This window comes from Balaenoptera musculus, chromosome 2, assembly GCF_009873245.2.
Source record: "Balaenoptera musculus isolate JJ_BM4_2016_0621 chromosome 2, mBalMus1.pri.v3, whole genome shotgun sequence".
NCBI classification, from domain to species: Eukaryota; Metazoa; Chordata; class Mammalia; order Artiodactyla; family Balaenopteridae; genus Balaenoptera; species Balaenoptera musculus.
In genome coordinates, this window is record NC_045786.1 from 37,815,094 (window position 1) to 37,834,055 (window position 18,962).

The 18,962-nt window shown below is 52.5% G+C and overlaps 1 protein-coding gene across 4 annotated transcripts; it reads left to right on the forward strand.

The window, feature by feature from the left end:
• Positions 1–523: 523 nt before the first annotated feature.
• On the forward strand, positions 524–18,922 carry IDH2 (isocitrate dehydrogenase (NADP(+)) 2). 4 transcript variants are annotated; one of them, XM_036845061.1, is made up of 11 exons: positions 524–609; positions 11,284–11,375; positions 12,374–12,539; positions 14,132–14,292; positions 14,377–14,520; positions 15,491–15,627; positions 15,815–15,966; positions 17,474–17,586; positions 17,760–17,857; positions 17,951–18,043; positions 18,523–18,922. In XM_036845061.1, exons 2-11 carry the CDS (start codon positions 11,325–11,327, stop codon positions 18,608–18,610), a joined length of 1,203 nt encoding a protein of 400 aa, XP_036700956.1. In that variant the 5' UTR covers positions 524–609; positions 11,284–11,324; the 3' UTR covers positions 18,611–18,922. The 4 variants fall into 4 exon arrangements, with proteins under 4 accessions (XP_036700956.1, XP_036700955.1, XP_036700954.1 ...); XM_036845060.1 differs by having other exon boundaries at positions 551–643; XM_036845059.1 differs by lacking the exon at positions 524–609 and adding an exon at positions 1,144–1,380.
• Positions 18,923–18,962: the final 40 nt, after the last annotated feature.

The window sequence follows — 18,962 nt, forward strand, 5'->3', positions numbered from 1 at the left end:
GCCTTTGAATGAGGCCTCAGACTTTGGGGGTGGCCTCAGAACAGCCTCCCCTTGGGCCCAGTCTACTAGATCTCTGGGCCAAAGTAGTAGCTTTGCCTGGCTGAGACAGGGAGAAGGAAGCTTTGAAGTCAGTAATCCAAGGTCACTTTCCTGGCCCAGCTCCACCTGGCAACGTTGACTCTGAGGCAATGAAGGGGAGAGCTGGGAACACAAGGCAGAAAGAGGTGGCTAGCATTCGAGTGAGTCAGTGTAGCTGGGAAAGTGGGGGGCTGGGGTCAGATTTTTCTAAATAAAACCCAGCCCCAACTGGTGTCTCATTTCAAGAAGATGAGTGAAGAGAGAGAGAGAGAGACTGGTTGTTTATGGAAGAACCAATCAGTATTGTCTTTTGTATGAAAGCAGGCAAAAAATGGAACCGTTTGCCTGAATACTGTCTGACAAGCATCGTTGGTTGTCGTTGAGCACAGGGTGTGTCCCAAGTCTTTAACACACGTTATTTCACCCAAGTCTCCTGGCAGCCCTGTTGCTGTTATAGTTCCCATCTCGGAAAGGAGGAAACAGACTCTGGCTACGCTGAATGACTTCGAGGACTAGCTGCTTGACATTCTGGTGAGAAGCAGAGGGATTTCAACTCTTGACTCGGGTCAGTCTACCTAACGCGTGGAGGGGATAGGAGGATCTGAGAGCGAATTTGAGGAGACCCGAGGTGACCACGGTCTTAGTTCAAAAACGCGGAACGCGCACTGGTTAATGCGCCTTGGAGTTTCAGCCCAGCCAACGCGAAGGACGCAGGAGTTTGTTCAGATTTGCCTTTGGGGGCTTAAGCTGATGTGTCAGCAATTGACACTCTGGTTTAAATAGGGCATCCTGGAGAGAGGGTTTTTCCTCGCTAACGGCTCCCCTAATCCTCCAGTTCCCACCCCCGGCTCCCGGGTCCCGGTGGGTCTCACTCCTCTCTCGCTTCAGTAGAGCTGAGCTTTCCGCGGTGCCCTGGGAAGCGCGCGCCGGGCGCGGGGGCGGGGTCAGGGCTGGTGCAGGGCCCAAGGAGGAGTCCGGCCCCTCCCGGCCCCGCCTCCTCCCGGAGAGGCCCAATAGGGTGGCGGGCCCCGGCAGTCCCGCCCCGGCCCTGCCCGCTCAGCCCGCGCTTGGCAGGCCTCGGTAGCCCGCCGCCAGGCAGCGGGGAGCAGTGGCCGGCGCTCGGATCTCGCCTACCCCGGTTCGTTCGCTCGCTCGCCGGCCAGTCCGACACCCCCCACCCGCTCGGGATGGCTGGTTACCTGCGGGTTGTACGCTTGCTCTGTAGAGCCTCCGGTTCCGGGCCGGCCTGGGCGCCGGCAGCCTTGACAGCCCCCAACTTGCAAGAGCAGCCGCGGCGCCACTGTGAGTGCCACGAGGAGGGTCCGGGCGGGGTGCGCGCCTGGCACCGCGACGTGGCGTCCTTCCGGGCGGGGACCAGCGAGTGCGACCCGGGACGCTCGCGAGCCGGGGACGGCGGGGTAGGGCACACAAAGAGCCGGTGGACGGGGACGTGCTCCCCTGCCCCACCTTCCAGGCCGTGCCGGTCGCGGGGGGAGGGGGGAGGACTTGAAGGAAGGTGGCAACTGGTGGCCCGGGCGATGCCGGCCCTGCTGCCCCGCGCCCTCAGATTTTCCTGCAGTGGGTGCGGGGGGTATGCCGGGCTCGGAGGGTATTCTGCCCGCCCTGCGACCCTGGAGGGAGACAAAGCAACCGAGTGGGTGCTGGAGCGCCTGGCCCGCTCCACGCGAGAGAGGGAGGGTCCCGGCGCGGTCCCTGCTCAGACAAAGGAGGGGAAGGAGGAGGTATCCACTTCCCCTGCCTTCTCACCCGGCCGCGCAGTGATCCCTCCTCGCTGTCAGGCCCTCGTCAGCTATTTTTGGAGCCTTTTACGCGACAGTTGGAGGAGCCTCCTTTTTATTTTCGCTTTGGACGCCCCCATTTTCTTTGTCGACGCACTTGAAGCTCCATCCTGGGGCTTCTCCTTGGTTTGACCTGCCTCTTCTCGCCAGCCCGCTCCTGAGCTGCTCCTTGGCCCTGCCCCGCTCACCCGACTGGGAAGACCTGGCAGCCCCGCCAAAATGTCACTTTCCCAAATCGTTCGTCACAGCTTCTGTGATACCCTTAGTTTCCTGCTTAGGAGAGAAGACAATAGTCTTAATAAGCAGGGCATAATAAGCAAGACTTAGCCTGAACTTCCATTACCAAGGCAGGCTGCCGGGTCTGGCATTGGTCGGCCCCCTGACTCTCCATCGCCAGCTACGAGAGACAGGGAACAATGTAGGTCCCTTGGCTCTGTCGAATGCCTGTTGCCACGGAAACCCCTATCCTGACCTGGCCAGCAGCTCTTTCGAGTGAGGAGGAGGGGGTGGGGCCCAGGCAAGCTGGTCTTACTGCTAGAGTAGGTAATCTTTAACCTAGTGTGGGAGCAGCTGACCAGAGCTGAGAAGAGCCCCAGCACCCCACCTCCCCTTTCAAGGAGAAAGGGGCATTTCTGTTTTTCTACTCATGGGATTTATCTCTAAGGAGTCGGCCCTGCAACTCGAGGTTCTAAGTGTCCCTAGTCCCCAAAAAAGTTTCCCATATGGCACCACCTTCAGCAAAATATGGTGGAAGTTAGATACATTCTCCAATTCTCCCTTTTTTTTTTTCTGCACTGATGGTAAAAAAAGAAACCAAAAAACCCCACACAAACAGGAAAAGCCCCTTTTAAGGACTGAATTTTGATAACACATGAAAAGAGCAGTCAGTTGCAGGTCCTTCCAGAAGCCCCCAAGTGGGGTTGGTAATTAATGAGGAGAACGCCTGGTGTTTGAGTTGGACATGAGACTGTACAATTGTGACCTCTGCTAGCTTGTTACTTGGCAACACTGCTGGAGACAGAATACTTGGCATTCCCCTTGATGACAAGGAAAGAATATGCTTTGGCTAAAATACTCTTGTGTTTTTGCTGCCAGGTAATTCCCACATGTGTCTCCTTCTAGTTTTGCAATTTATAGGCCTCCAGCGACTGCTGGTGGTGGTTCTGATAAGTTAGTTTGGGGAAGTGAGGGAGACTGCTCAGTGGGAGAATTATCTATCCTTCCTTGGCTCAACTCCTAGTCTGGGAACTTCTTCATTTCCTCACCCTGTCCCTTAACTTTTCAGATCTTGGTGATTTGCCTGCACTCTTAGATTCCAGAGGAAATTATTTAGTGATTGTTCAGTTTTGCAGACCTACCAGTAGAGTTGTGTGTTCTCCACTGAGACTTGTTTCATCCACATCATATAAGACCACAGCTATCCCATCAGAGCTATTTTTGGGTGGTCGTGTTTAGGCCCAGTAGGTTTTGAGGAAAAGCCTCTAGAAAGGCTTGGGGCCTGCCTCCAGATCCTTTATGTGAGGCTGAGGCCTCTTTCACTGATTCCAGGATGGGGTGCTGGACACTGCTGTCTGATTACTGGAAGCCAGCCTCTGTGGCCTGCCCTGGAGTTTACACTTCTGTAAACCATGTTTAAAATGCCAGCAGATTGCAAATATTAACACATGATAAACTGTGAGCTACTCCAGGACAGGAAACCCATTGACTGGCAGAGATGCCACCCATGTACATTTGTGATGGTCTGGTGCAGTTTTGTGGTGAGGACTCACTGGCCTCTGTGTGGTAATGCATCCCAGGATGGGGGAGGGGAGGGAGTACTTTTCATCCAAAGAGGAGGTTATGGCAGAGCAGTCCTTACCACAGATTGAATTGACCATAACTTGACATTCATTCATGGATTCAACAAATATTGTGCTTCTACTATGTGCCAGGCACTGTGCCAGGGACACTCTGGGGACAGAGCTGGGAATAAGAGACAAAGGTTTCTGCCCTTATGGAACTTAAATTCTAATGTGGGGACAGACAGTAGACAAGAGCTAAGGAGAACAAATAAGCAAGGAAGGTGTGGGTGAAAGTTTGGGTAGGGCTGCCAGAAAAGACCCCACTGAATGAAGTACTGAGGGAGTGAAGGAAGCAGGCCATTTACTGTTCAGGGGAAGAGAGGGCTGCAGGTGCCAAGGTCACGATGCAGGAGGGCACCTTTGCTTGTTGGAGAAGCAGAAAGTAAGGCTGGCTCAGAGTGCACGAAGGCGATTGATGGGACATGAGGTCAGGCAGTGGAGGTCATGGGGGGCTTGTAGGCCATTTTTGAGGATTTTGGCCTTCTCTGAGTGAAAGAGGCGGCTTTGCAGGGTTTTGAGAGGAGTGTTGTGGCCTGATTTACATTTTAACAGGAGCATTCTGGCTTCAGGGACCTGGTAGGAGGCCCTAGTCAGAATCTGGCAAGAGAGCATGGTGGCTTTTTTTTTTTTTATTTTTATAAAGTGTATGTCTGGGCTTCCCTGGTGGCGCAGTGGTTGAGAATCTGCCTGCCGATGCAGGGGACACGGGTTCAAGCCCTGGTCTGGGAAGATCCCACATGCCGCGGAGCAACTAGGCCCGTGAGCCACAACTACTGAGCCTGCGCGTCTGGAGCCTGTGCTCCGCAACAAGAGAGGCCGCGATAGTGAGAGGCCCGCGCACCGCGATGAAGAGTGGCCCCCGCTTGCCGCAACTAGAGAAAGCCCTCGCACAGAAACGAAGACCCAACACAGCCATAAATAAAAATAAAATAAATAAATAAATAAATAATTAAAAAAAAAAACACCTCACGTTATAAAGTGTATGTATTATTTTACATTTTTATTTATTTATTTATTTCTGGCTGTGTTGGGTCTTCGTTTCTGTGCGAGGGCTTTCTCTAGTTGTGGCAAGCGGGGGCCACTCTTCATCGCAGTGCACGGGCCTCTCACTATCGCGGCCTCTCTTGTTGCGGAGCACAGGCTCCAGTCGCGCAGGCTCAGTAGTTGTGGCTCACGGGCCTAGTTGCTCCGCAGCATGTGGGATCCCCCCAGACCAGGGCTCGAACCTGTGTCCCCTGCACCGGCAGGCAGATTCTCAACCACTGCGCCACCAGGGAAGCCCAGCATGGTGGCTTTGACCTTGGTGGCGGTACTGGGGTGGGTGGATTCTGGATGAATTTTGACGGAAGAGCCAGTAGAGTTTTTTTTGATGGTTTTGATGTGGGTGTGAGAGAAAGGGAGGAGTGAAGGATGACACCAAAGAAAATACTAGAGCCTCTTCCAGAACTGCTGCCCTGCCTTCTTGAGCCCTCTGGAATTGGGGGCTTCCCCCCACATTCTTCTGGGCCATGCTGGCTGAGCAGCCTCTCTTCTGCTGGCAGCAGCATGGGTAGGAATGTGATGAAAGCAGTTCAGTTAAGTAGACAGGAGGGTGGAGGGGTGGCTGTCTTGGGAGGGACCTCTGGCCTGGAGGCTAGGTCTACTTACTTGAGCAGCAAGTAGATACTGAAACCGGGATGGGTTTTTTTTTTGTTTTTATTTTTTAATATTTACATATTTGGTGGTGCCGGGTCTTAGTTGCGGCAGGTGGGCTCCTTAGTTGCGGTTCCAGGGCTCCTTAGTTGCGGCATGCAGGCTCCTTAGTTGTGGCATGCAAACTCTTAGCCACAGCATGCATGTGGGATCTAGTTCCCTGACCAAGGATCAAACCTGGGCCCCCTGCATTGGGAGCGTGGAGTCTTATCCACTGCATCACCAGGGAAGTCCCTGGGGATGGGTTTTGAAATCCTTACTTGGTGTTCGGTGCTAGGAGTTGGCCTAATGGGCCTCTTGTGACTGATGTAATTCCATCCCACACCCTGGCCAAGAGGACAGTGTTTGTGCAGCCTGTCATCTGAAGATTTCATGGTGGCTGTCCCTAGGAGGCCTTCAGGGAGGCCCAGCCACTGTTCTTTGGATTTCAGGTCACCTGTCACCTCTTGTCTCCCAGAGAGGGGCAGACGGTGTGGGTGTCTCCACCATAGTGGCTAAACAACAGACAAGGTCTCAAACTCCGATGCCTTGGGGCACTCTGGAGGGCACGTGGCAGGCCTGGAATGGAGCAAGAGGCTGTCCTCATACCAGCCCATCCTTCATCCTTGCCAGGAGTGAGCGCGGACTCAGTGGGACGAAGCGACTCATTCTTCAAGAGGGACTGGATTTTTATGTAAAATCTTCTCAGTTTTTTTTTTTTTTTTTTTTTTTTTGTGGGGGAACTGGTTTAAATTAAACATTAAATATTTTTTAAATTTCTTTTTTTTTTTTTTTTTTTTTTTTTTTTTTTTTTTTTTTATAGCTACTTTTATTTTTATTTATTTATTTATTTTTGGCTGTGCTGGGTCTTCGGTTCGTGCGAGGGCTTTCTCTAGTTGCGGCAAGTGGGGGCCACTCTTCGTCGCGGTGCGGGGACCGCTCTTCATCGCGGTGCGCGGGCCTTTCGCTATCGCGGCCCCTCCCGTTGCGGGGCACAGGCTCCAGACGCGCAGGCTCAGTAGTTGTGGCTCACGGGCCCAGCCGCTCCGCGGCATGTGGGATCCTCCCAGACCAGGGCTCGAACCCGCGTCCCCCGCATTAGCAGGCAGATTCCCAACCACTGCGCCACCAGGGAAGCCCCAATTTCTTATTTTTTATTGTGGTAAAAAATGCATAACAAAAATTTCCATCTTAATCATTTTTATGTGTGCAGTTCAGCAGTGTAAAATACATTCACATTGTTGTTCAGCGATCTCCGCAGCTTTTTCATCTTGCAGAACTGAAACTCTGTACCCATTAAACAACTCCCCTTCCTCTCCTCCCCTGCAGCCCTTGGAAACCACCATTCTTCTTTCTGCTTCTATAATTTTGACCACTCTAGGTACCTCATATAAGTGGAATCAGACAGTATTTGTTTTTTTGTGACTGGCTTGTTTCACTTAGCAGAATGCCCTCACGGTTCTTCCATGTTGTATAGTGTGTCAGCATTCCTTCCTTTTTAAGGCTGAATAAGATCCCATTGTCTGTATATAGCACATTAAAAAAAATATTCAAGTTAAAATATATTGACCTTCTGAGTAAGGTATAGGAATTGTGAAAAGCTTAGGTGATACAGTTATTAAATCCTTACATATTTAATACTGTTTCTAATTTATCATGAGTTATTTCCCAAAAATGTTAATCACAGCTGGATTGAAAAAGTATTTGGGTAATACATAAAGTGTCCGCAGGAGCAAGCACCCTAAGGTTTTATCATATGCTGATAGAGAATTGTTTTAGGTGTTACAGCTTATGAGGTCCACAGTTTGACTGAATGGGTTAAATAAGTCTCTGTTGCTGTTTAACTGCATTGTAATTACCGAAAGTAATAATGCATGTAATTAAAAATAACAGAGAAGCTTTTTTAATTAAAAGATCTTCTTCAAAAAACAAACAAACAAACGACGTATTTGGGAAGGGTGGTGATGTTGTTTATATAAGTATACTGCATTATAAGTCTACTGGTGATCCAAAGGGAATTTGTCTTTGTGGAGTTTGAAACAAAAGAACAAGCGGCAAAAGCTATTGAGGTAGGTCCAGATCCATCACTAAAACATGGAAGCACTTCCTTTTTTAGTTTCAAAGCAAGTATATCCATGTTGAAGTGGTGGGGAGCCCAGTTTTGGAAAAAAAACTTGGAATCATGAACATAGTTTAACTTTTTGGAGGAAAGTTTTTCTTAAATTTCCTGGGTTAGTTCCCAGAGTCCTATTCTCCTCTTGAAGGTTCATATCACATTTTGTTTATCCATTCATCTGTTGGTGGACACTTGGGTTGCTTCCACCTCTTGGCTATTGTGAATAATTGTTATGAACATGGGTGTATACAAATATCTTTTTGAGACCCTGCTTTTAATTATTTTTTAATTTTTTTGAGGAACCATCATACTGTTTTCCATAGTGACTGCACCATTTTACATTCTCACGAGCAACGCACAAGGGTTCCAGTTTCTTTACATCCTCGCCACCATTTGTTACTTTATGTGTTTTTGTCTTTTGTTTTTTGGGTTTTTTTGATAGTAGCTATCCTAATGGGTGTGAAGTGGTATCTCATTGCGGTTTTGATTTGCATTTCCCTAATGATCAGTGACGTTGAACATCTTTTTATGAGCGTATTGACCATTTTTGGAGAAATATCTATTCAAGTCCTTTGCCCATTTATTAATCAGGTTATTTGTTTTTTTGTTGTTGTTGAAATTGCCTGATTTTTAAGCCTTGGTCACCAATCAACACTAAAAAAAACCTACGACCTGGTCCAAACAAAATGAGCCTCTGCTGCTATCACCACCCCCAGTCCCCAGCTCCTCTGGGAAGTTGCTTTGAGGGAGGCTGCACACCTGACTTTGATAACAGCGCTGCTTGCTCTCTCCATTACTGATAGGTTTTCCCTTCCATACTCACTCTTTGAGGACAGGCATTGTTGTGTTTAGGTGTTTCAGGAAGGGGTGCTTACCCTTAGCACCTGGTTGTAAGTAAGTGGGCTCTGTGGTCTCTGAGGGTTTGACACCTGCATGCACAGCTGGGAAGGCTGCCTGCTGTGATCTTGATATTGAGCTCCCCCATCGAGGAGTGTGGTGTCCAAAGACACCAGCTGCTGGGCCTGAAGCCCAAAGCTTGAGCAGAGCCCAGGCTGAGGCTGAACCCTTTAGGACTGGCCCCAAATGGATCTGTACTTAGGGAACTTAATTACTGTAGGTCTGGTACATTAAAAAAAAAAAATTGATTGGCTGTCATCACACTAACTCATAGAAGATGCTCCTAAAAACTAAGCTAGCTCGCAACAGCCCAACAGACTTTCTGCAGGTCCTAAAGCTCTTTCCACTCAAGCTTTAGACCAGAAATGCTGAAGGAATTCAGTAGCTTGGGTCCGAAGTCCCCACTGCATCTTGGGAAGAGCTGAAGCAGTGTCAGCCGTGTCCACCATGTTTTCTGGGGAATGAAATATTTTGAGTCTGTGTTTGCTTTCTGCTTCTCTACTTATGGCCCACAGGGGCGTCCAGAGGCTGCACTTGAGCCAGGGCCCTGGGACACAGGTGAGGCCTATCCTGACCCTGACACAAGCCATGCTTCCTGGGTCTCATTTTTCTTCCTTTTTAGATTAAAAAAAAAAAAAAAATCTGTTTGCACATCTTTGGAAAGTGAGTCATTCTGCTGCACATAATTCACCTTTTTCTTAGTGGGTCGGGATGTCATCATGAGTCATGGCAGTGATGTGTTTCGTAGGACAGTGATGTGTTTGGGGTCTTTTGGGCTTTGGTCACTTTTGTTTTCATGAGCCTAGGTAGCCATGCTTCTTCATTTTTCTAGGCCTGCTTTTCACAGGCTTCTGTCCCTTGCTGTCAGCCTAGCAGATGTCACTTGGGGTTTTCATCCTGTCCCCTCTTCTGATTTGCTGTGTCTAATCTTCGGTGAGGTGAAAGACCCATAGCTACATCTGTAAGGACTGTGTGTAACATAAGACTAAATGGGCCCTAAGTAAGGGCTGAGGAGGGCCCCTTTGGGGACAGGGCCCTGCTTTCATCTGGGGTTCAGCAGAAGGTGACACTTCCTGGGGTGACTGAGGCGGGGTTGTAGGTTTCACATAGATCTTGTTGCCGTGCTCTGCAGCTGCTGTTTCTTCCAAGGCTGTGGCCAGAGGCACATGCTGGTGCTTGGGTGCCCCTGCTGCAGGTTAAGGGTCAATAAGCCTCACCCACGGCAGCCTGCACTGATAAATTGGACGGGCCATTTTCTTTCTTTTTTTTTGATCCGTGCCCCACGGCATATGGGATCTCAGTTCCCCGACCGGGGATTGAACACGCGCCCCCTGCATTGGAAGCACGGAGTCATAACCACTGGACCTCCAGGGAAGTCCCATGGACGATTTTCTTGAGTTTTGTTTGGAATTCACTTCCCAGACTGTTGGTTTTTCTCATGAGTCAGACTTTCCTTCAGGAGCCTCCACCAGCTCCTGTTTCCTCCTCCACCATCTCCCTGGGCCTGGATCAGTCACTCGTCCAGTCCTTTGATGCATCTCTGGCAGAACTGGCGAACCTGAGCCTGCGTGGATCAGGGCTTCTGCATTCCATTCCCAGGTGCCCATCAAGGAAGGTGTGGATCTTCCTGGATCTGCTGTTTTCAAGCTGTGTGAGCTTTGGCAGTGAGCTGACAACCTCTCTGAGCCTTAATTTCCTCACATTTAAAGTGGAGATAATGATACAGTAAGTCCCTTACATATGAATGAGTTCTGTTCAGAGAGCGTGTTCCTAAGTCCGATTTTTCATAAGTCCAAGAAAGTTAGCCTAGGTACCCAACTAACAAAATCGGCTATATAGTACTGTAATGTAATAGGTTTATAATACTTTTCACACAAATAATACATAAAAAACAAACAAACACAAAAAATAAAACATTTTTAATTTTGCAGTACAGTACCTTGAAAAGTACGGTAGTACAGTACAACAGCTGGCATCCAGGGGCTGGCATGGAGTGAACAGGCAAGAAGTTACTGACTGGAGGAGGGAGAGGAGGTGGGAGATGGTAGAGCTGAAGGACCGTCAGCAATAGGAGACGGAGGGCAAGCTGCAGTTTCACTCATTCACATCCTGGGCTTGAAATAAAGATCCTGTACTACTGCACTCTATATAGTACTGTACAGTAAAGTACACAAAAGCACACCCACTTGTAGAGGATGCGAGCATGTGACAATGTACACCAGACACATGAGCTAACTTACGTGACTGGACGTGCGAATACACGTTCGCATCTTTGAAAGTTCACAACTTGAGGGTTCGTATGTAGGGGACTTACTGTACTCCCCTTGGGAGTGGTTCAGAGGATTAAATGTGAAGGGTGTGGTACACCCTCAGGCCCATGGGAGGGGATCTATACAGTTTCCCTCCTCACTTCATGTTAGTCGGGCTCTCAGGTTGCAAGCAACAGTTAGAGGAAGTTTTTGGAAGGACACGGGGTAGCTCATAGAATTGCAGGGATTGGACAAGAGGGGATTCTGGGCTGCCCTGGGGAACTGGGTGGCAGCAGCCGAAGGCAACCTCTGCCCGGCTTGCTGCTTGACAAGGTGACCCCAGCTGGCTCTCATTCTCTGTGTTGGTCTCCTCTGCTGTCAGGCTCCAGGGGAAAGGATCTGACTGGCCAGGCTGGCATCTGGCTAGTCCCAGCTGGCCAGACTCAATGGGGGATCCAGCTCCCCCGGGTGGTCCCGGAGCTGCTCCTGCAGGAGGGGGAGTGAATGCTGGGCAGCTGGGCCCTGGCTGACACTCCTTCCTCCATGGTGAAGGGTGGGTCAGGCCGGAGAGGAGAGGGGCTCCCCCACCAGCCTCCCCAGGGCTGTGATGTGCTATGTGTGTCTGGTCCTAGATGCCAACAAGAGGATCAAGGTGGCGAAGCCAGTGGTGGAGATGGACGGCGATGAGATGACCCATATTATCTGGCAGTTCATCAAGGAGAAGGTAGTTCCCTCCCGAAGTGGGCGGCCTTCCACATGGCCGGCCGGGCTCAGTGTTCAGTCCCCACTTTGGGTCCCCAGGGTTCACCCGTCACCCTGGTGGGCAGGAGCAGTCCTGTTTTTCCCCTTCCGTACACCCTTCTGTCATGTCCAGACCACTCATGGCTCTTATGACGTCAGGCAGGGGACTGTCCTCAGCCATCTGTGTCACATGCTGGTGCCAAAGCCAGCATGTTTTTAAAAATGTGTGCACATTCAAGCCTGACCCTGTATCATGTCGTTTTTTTGTTTTTTTTCGTTTGTTTTGTTTTTTCAGACAAACTCGTGTTTCAGCATGAGTGACTATCCTTTGGGAGTTTCTTCTTTCTTTTTTTAATTTATTTTTTATGGAGTATAGTTGAATATATCATCTTGATCTCTTGCCTTCATATGTGCTTCCTTGAGGGAGTGATGAAAGAGGAACAGGGCCGGCGTGCGGGGGGGGGACCACATCATTAACCTTTCCTTAGCGGTTCAAGGATGTCATCGCGAGTCGTGGCGTGGGGTCTGTTGGAGGACAGTGATATGTTGAGCCACCATGGCAGACGGTTCCCAGGGTGGCTGCTTGGCTTCTCCGAAATCGCTGTGGGCTGGGTCTGCCTGGGAGAGCACATTGTCCATGTGCCTGTCCCCAAGAAGAAGGTTGAGAATCACCACTTCTGAGTGGGGAAGAAGAGGGAACCCGCTTTATAGAGAACCCTAGATGCACTTGGAGTTGGGGTTTGGCTGAACTGATGGGCCACCGCAGGGGGGCTGTGGTTCATGCTAGGGGATGAGCCCTCCGAGGGGCTGCAGCCTGGTCTGCCGGCCTCTCTCCAGAGCCCCGGCCTCTTGCCAGCTTTGGCCAGCCCTCCGCTGGCCTTTCCTCTTCCCCGCCCTGACGGGGTGTCCCCTGCCACCATCCCCACACGCCCCTGAGTCAGTCATCTGGGCTGATGCCAGGCCCCGGCTGTCTGTCTCTAGCTCATCCTGCCCCATGTGGACGTCCAGCTCAAGTATTTTGACCTGGGGCTTCCAAACCGTGACCAGACCAGCGATCAGGTCACCATCGACTCCGCGCTGGCCACCCAGAAGTACAGCGTGGCTGTCAAGTGTGCCACCATCACCCCTGACGAGGCCCGTGTGGAAGGTGCGAGGGGCGCGGGGGCGGGCGGCTGGGACAGTGGGGGCTGGGACGTGACCCTGGTCTCCCTGCGAATGCCCAGCACACAGCGGAGCCTCCAAGGTTCCTGTGGAGGAGGCTGGGGAGGGGAGGTTGAGGGCTGGCCTAAGTTCCACAGTTGGGGGTGGCAAAGCTGGGGCCAGGGTCTGTGTCCCCTGCTCCCAGGCTGGTGGTGTTTCTGCTGTGCTGTGTGGCTCTGGCCAGTGTGGGTGTCACCGGTCACAGAGAGGAGAAGGAGGAAGCTGATGCTGACACTGTCACAGTGAGGACAGCCTCTTTGGGCAGCCTGCCCCCCTGGCCTCCTGGACTGCTTTGCAGGCAGGTTTACAGAGAGACTCTGGGGCCCCCTCTGTCCAGGGTAGTGCTGGGTGTCAGGCCTGTGTCCTTCAGAGCCTCGGAACGTCCCTTGTGTCCCGCCACTGTCTTGGCACTGCAGGTCTGCCCTCTGCCTCTGTGGCCGTGGAGCGGTCTCAGAGAGGTGCCCCCCCAGGCTTGGACTGGCTGCTGGTCCTCAGTTCTGGGGGCTGCTCTCGAGGGTTCCATGAAATGGCACCAGTGTGTGGGTAAAGGATCCGGGTTTGGGAAATTCAAGAAAGGGTGGTTTCAGAACTTGCAGAGTTCTGTCTCCCCACTTCCTGCAGTATGAGGGGCCTGAAGGAAACCTTCAAGACACATCTCCAAACTCTGCAGGCCTCCTCCTGTCATGCAGGTTGTTCCCAACCTTAGGGTATGGAATCACTTTAGTGCTAAGCTCTTTCAGCTGGTTTTCTTTTATTTCTCCTGAACCCTGAGATTTATACATCCCCGCTTTATGGACAAGGAAGTAGAGGGTCACAGTCAGTAATTTAGGCTGAACCCGGCAGTGAGTGGCAGTGCTGGGGCCAGAACCAGAGCGTCTGGAGTGAGGCCGTACACTGCCAGCTTCATCAGACAGTTAAGTCCAGGTGTGATGTGGGAATAATAATAACTGACAGAGGGGACTTCCCTGGTGGTCCAGTAGCTAAGACTCCATGCTCCCAATGCAGGGGGCCCAGGTTCAATCCCTGGTCAGGGAACTAGATCCCACATGCATGCCGCAACTAAAGATCCTGCATGCTGCAACTGAAGATCCTGCATGTGGCAACGAAGATCCTGCGTGCCGCAACTAAGACCCGGTGCAGCCAAAAAAAAAAAAAAGTATATATATATATATATATATATATATATATATATATAATAACTGACAGAGCCCTTACCATGTGCCAGCCACTGTTCTAGGTACTTTACACATGCATGCATTTAATCCTCACAACAACCCAAAAGGCCAGGTGTTTTATCAACAATTTCATTTTATGGCTTAAGTTCAGCCACTTGCCTAAGGCTGACAGTCAGAGGTGGTGCCACAGCTGGACCTTGAAGCCAGGAAATCTGATTGGGGAGCCCACGTGCACACTCTAGACTCTGCTGCTTCCCCCCAAATGATTTTTAGGACCCCCATCTGGCTATGTTCTTGCTTGGGGTTCAAATTCTGGTTGGAAGGTGGGGGCCGCAGTGGGGCCACTTCATCTTTGTCCTCATAGAGTTCAAGCTGAAGAAGATGTGGAAGAGTCCCAATGGAACCATCCGGAACATCCTCGGGGGGACTGTCTTCCGGGAGCCCATCATCTGCAAAAACATCCCACGCCTCGTCCCTGGCTGGACCAAGCCCATCACCATTGGCAGGCACGCCCACGGCGACCAGGTCGGCCACGGTGGGAGTGGGGCTCCAAGGGCGTGGGTCCCGCATCTGGAGCACTTGGCCTGAGCCATCCTCTCACCTCTGCAGTACAAGGCCACAGACTTTGTGGCTGACCGGGCCGGCACATTCAAGATCGTCTTCACCCCAAAGGACGGCAGCGGCGCTAAGGAGTGGGAGGTGTACAACTTCCCCGCCGGTGGCGTGGGCATGGGCATGTACAACACGGATGAGGTGAGCAGCGGCTCCCCGGCTCCCTCCCCCACACCTGTCTCTGTCTCCGGCCACATCGGGTTGGTGGTTCTGACTATTCCTGCATCGGTGGCCTGAAGGTCTGAGGCCTGAGAGCAGATGCATCTTAGGCGTGTTCAGAGGGCCCCGCAGTGGGCCCGGTGTGGAGGGCTGTCCCACTCCTGCCCAGCCAGATGCTCCTGCTTCCCCCCATTCCTGCACTCACTCTCGGGTGCGTCTTTGGGGGCATATTGGTTGTCAGCTCTTGGCTTACAGCAAACTGGGTAAGCACTTCTTCCCCTCCCTACCCCCATCTCTTGGCTTTCCTTTCCTCTGTGGTTGGGCTCATTCTCAGGCTGTGAAGAAATGGCCACCAGTAGCTCCAGGCTTATCGCTGCCAGCCTGGCTACCCTATCTATCAGAAAAGAGCCCCCCCCTTTTTTTCTTGGCTGCGCTGTGGCATTCAGGATCTCAGTTCCCGGACCAGGGATGGAACCCGTGCCCCCCTGCAGTGGAAGTGCGGAGTCTTAACCACTGGACCACCAGGGAAGTCCTAGAAAAGAGCCTTTTTGCTCATGATTCTAGCAAAAGTACAGGCCTGGGTCACATGGCCATCTCTGAGCCAATCATGGAGGCCCAGGGGAGGAAGGGCTCTGATTGGATAAGCCCAGGACACACTATCAAGTCTAGAGATGGGCGGGTGGGCTGAGGGCATTAGCCCCACCCCAGCCATATGGTCTAAGAAGTGGGGAGGGTGGTAGCTTTCCAAAGCAGTTGGTGGGGCTACTTCCTCCCAGAAATTGGGAGGGGGATGCTGGGCCAGTAGAAACAACAGATGCTCACTCCAGGGAGGCTGGGTTAACCCCGGCTGCCTGCGAGGGTCCTGTGGAGGGAAGGGATGCCGTTCCCAGGGCCTGCGCCCGCCCTGGGGGACTACACCAGGGACCTCTCTCTGACCTCTCTCTCCCTGCAGTCCATCTCGGGTTTTGCGCACAGCTGCTTCCAGTATGCCATCCAGAAGAAGTGGCCACTCTACATGAGCACCAAGAACACCATTCTGAAAGCCTATGACGGGCGCTTCAAGGACATCTTCCAGGAGATCTTTGAGAAGTAATGGCCTCTCCCTTTAATACTTCTCAGGGACGCCATGGCCCTTCTTCCCTGTCCCCTCAGCCGCCCTTACCCACCCAGGGAGATGGCTGTCCCAGTGCATCTGTCTCAGCTCTGAGGCTCAGGGAGGGATCCCCAACCTGTCAGCCTCCCGCCCTCTCCCCACAACAGGCCCTTTTGCTCCCAGGCACTACAGGACCGAGTTCGACAAGAATAAGATCTGGTACGAGCACCGCCTCATTGACGACATGGTGGCTCAGGTCCTCAAGTCTTCGGGCGGCTTTGTGTGGGCCTGCAAGAACTACGACGGAGATGTGCAGTCAGACATCCTGGCCCAGGGTACGCTGGCAGCACCTGCTCCCTGCGGGGATGGACTGTTGTTTTTCCCTAGCTGGGGGGATTTTCTCCTTTGGGGAGAACATTTCTCTAGTGGATCAGCAGGGCTGGGGCTTGCCTGCTCATTCCGGGGTCTCCTGTGGACAGCAGGGGCCAGGGGCTCCCTGGTGTCTGAGTGAGGAAGGATCCTAAGTTAGCTTTGGACTGGGGTATTACTAAGGCTGCCATTCCAGAGGAAGGAGGACATAGGAATTCAGGTCCTAAAGGGCTAGATGTGTTAGCCCTGAGGTTGTTCCTGTCCATGAAAGGGCCAAGTGACTCTGCTTGGCTCCAGGTTTGGACTAGGTTTGGCTCTAGTAGAAAAAGGGGAGTAAGCACAACCGGATGCTTTTTAAATTACAGAGAATTTGTTTTGCACAGTAAACCTTTTGGATGTAGGAGAATATTGGAGATGATGGCAAACCCCCAGGCCCCAGAGCATCCTGAAACACAAGTTGGGTTGCAGCAGAAAGCCTGCGTGAAGCCGTTAGGGAAGAACAGAAGGAAATAGCCCAATTGTATTGGGAATGAGAGCAGGAAAGATAGTGGGAGGAGGCAACATGTATCCATAGCGAGTGGAAGAGAAACCAGGCTCTGTGAGAGGGGGCGAGGTCTAGCTCCTGATAAGGAGAAAAGTGAAGCCCACGCCAGGTTGTGCTGAAAAGGCAGAGGGTCTCAGTGCTTTATAAAAACCTTTGACTTTATTTTGAAAAGTTTGGTGTGATCCTCTCACTAGAACAGTTCCCATCTAGGATGGGAGCATGAAAAGCCCTAGCAGACAAGAGAAAGGCATGAAAGGTACCCTTAAGTGTATGGAGATTGGTGAGTGTGAAGGTCCCAGGTGCAAATGGAGAAGGGATTCCCCCTTTCTCTGCCCCAACAGCAAAAATTCTTACACAAATAATTTTCCTCTAGAAGTTGCCCACTTTTTCTTTCTTGGGCATTCAGAATTCTTATTTTGGTGCTGTGGGGTGCTTTTGAAAACTAGGAGACCTTGGCCACAGAAAAGGTTGACATCTGGATTTGGGAAAACTTGGAAATAAATCACAAAGCTTTAAAGTGGCCTGAAAGAGCAGATAAAGTGATCACTGTGAAATAGCTGGCTGCAGGCTTTATTCTTTCTGCTTGAATGAGCCTCCTGGTCACCAGCCAGGGTGGGTGGGCAGAATTTGGGGGGATCTTATGCCCTGGGGGCCCATAGACTCAGGGGCACCTGGAGGTAGGGGATGTAGAATTATGCTAACAGGCTGATGACAGCCACCTCTGAGTGCCCCTCTGCCCTGTACTGGGCCCTGGAGACCCAGGACAAGGGTAGACAAGCCTGAAAGAGTCTCTGTTCTCCCAGTTATAGGTGGGGGTGGGTGGAGACATAAGCAAGGAAGCAGCTACAACAGCAGGAGGGCAGGTGGGCTCAACCCCAGTGGCCTGAGGAAAGGTGCCGGCACTGAGAGGAGGTCTTCCTACTCTCCAGGCTTTGGCTCCCTTGGCCTGATGACGTCTGTGCTGGTCTGCCCGGATGGGAAGACCATTGAGGCTGAGGCTGCTCATGGGACGGTCACCCGCCACTATCGGGAGCACCAGAAGGTGAGTGCGAGGACCGTGGCCGCATGTCCATCTGCCCCCGGGGCCCGAGCCCACTGGCCCTGAGGGCTGGGAGCACGGGCCCAGTCCTGTCAGTCTAAAGGTGGGCAGCTGTGTCCAGGTGGCCCTCTTGTTGGCTGGTTGGCTCTTCATCCCCCTGCGACCCCTTCCCCCAGGGCCGGCCTACCAGCACCAACCCTATCGCCAGCATCTTTGCCTGGACGCGTGGCCTGGAGCACCGGGGGAAGTTGGATGGAAACCAGGACCTGATCAGGTGAGTGCACAGGGAGGGCCTGAGCTGGTTCTGGGCAGGTTCTGGGCCCTGGCTCTGCACAGCCGGGGTCTCACTCTGCCTTGTCCCCTGCAGGTTTGCCCAGACCCTGGAGAAGGTGTGCGTCGAGACAGTGGAGAGTGGAGCCATGACCAAGGACCTGGCGGGCTGCATCCATGGCCTCAGCAAGTGGGTGGCCTGGGGTAGAGGGCAGGGCTGGCCTTCTGGGACCTCGGGGTCAGGTGGAAAGAAGCTCAGGGTCCTTCTTAGAGGCCTCCTCCTGAGTTGGCTTAGCTGCCAGGGGCAGGACAGGTCCATGGCCCTGGGGGATGGCTCGGGCCAGCCTCCTCACACCAGGCCCAGCGAGTGGGTCCCCATCCCTGAGGCTAGCTGCTCAGAATGTTTCCATCCCCTGCTGCACCCATCTCCCAGCTTCTCCCCAGAGAGCTTGTACCTAGTTGCCCATTCACCTGGAAAAGCAAAGACAGGCCTTACGGGGTTCCTGCTGAGTTTGCTGTGGCCTCTTGACAGTTGGCTCTAGGTAGCCTCTGGCCTATAGACCTCCCCATGACCGCACGAGGGGGCTGCCGTCCGGATGCCTGAGCTCAGGCTCTGCCCTGGGAGGGCCCGGCCGGAGCGGCCCTCACGTGCAGGTGCTCTCTTGACAGTGTGAAGCTGAACGAGCACTTCCTGAACACCTCGGACTTCCTGGACACCATCAAGAGCAACCTGGACAAAGCTCTGGGCCAGCAGTAGCGGGGTGGGAGCGCTGCTGGCTGCCGTGGCGGCTGGGCTGGAGCCGAGCGGGTGGCCACAGGTCCCCTCCAACCCCGACACGCCCCGCCGCGGAGGGTGAGCCTCACAACCCCTCTTTGGAGGCCTTTCTAGGGGACACTTTTTTTAATAAGTGAGATGTTTTTAAAAGTATCTGTGTTTCCCCTCATGGTGACGTGAGGCAGGAACAGTGTGTTTTACCTCAGCCAGTGGTATGTTTTGCATACTGTAATTTATATTGCCCTCGGAACACATGGTGCCATATTTAGCTACTAAAAAGCTCTTCACAAAACAGTCTGCTGTGTTTGTCCCTGAGGGGAAGGAGGCAGCTGGG

What these genes read in the sequence shown, in the direction of transcription:
- IDH2 (XM_036845059.1), top strand. Translation starts at nt 1,266, where the DNA reads ATGGCTGGTTACCTGCGGGTTGTACGCTTGCTCTGTAGAGCCTCCGGT. An exon ending in TGACGAGGCCCGTGTGGAAG is followed by an intron (nt 12,540 to 14,131) that starts GTGCGAGGGGCG and finishes TTGTCCTCATAG; the next exon opens with AGTTCAAGCTGAAGAAGATG. An exon ending in ACTATCGGGAGCACCAGAAG is followed by an intron (nt 17,587 to 17,759) that starts GTGAGTGCGAGG and finishes CCCTTCCCCCAG; the next exon opens with GGCCGGCCTACCAGCACCAA.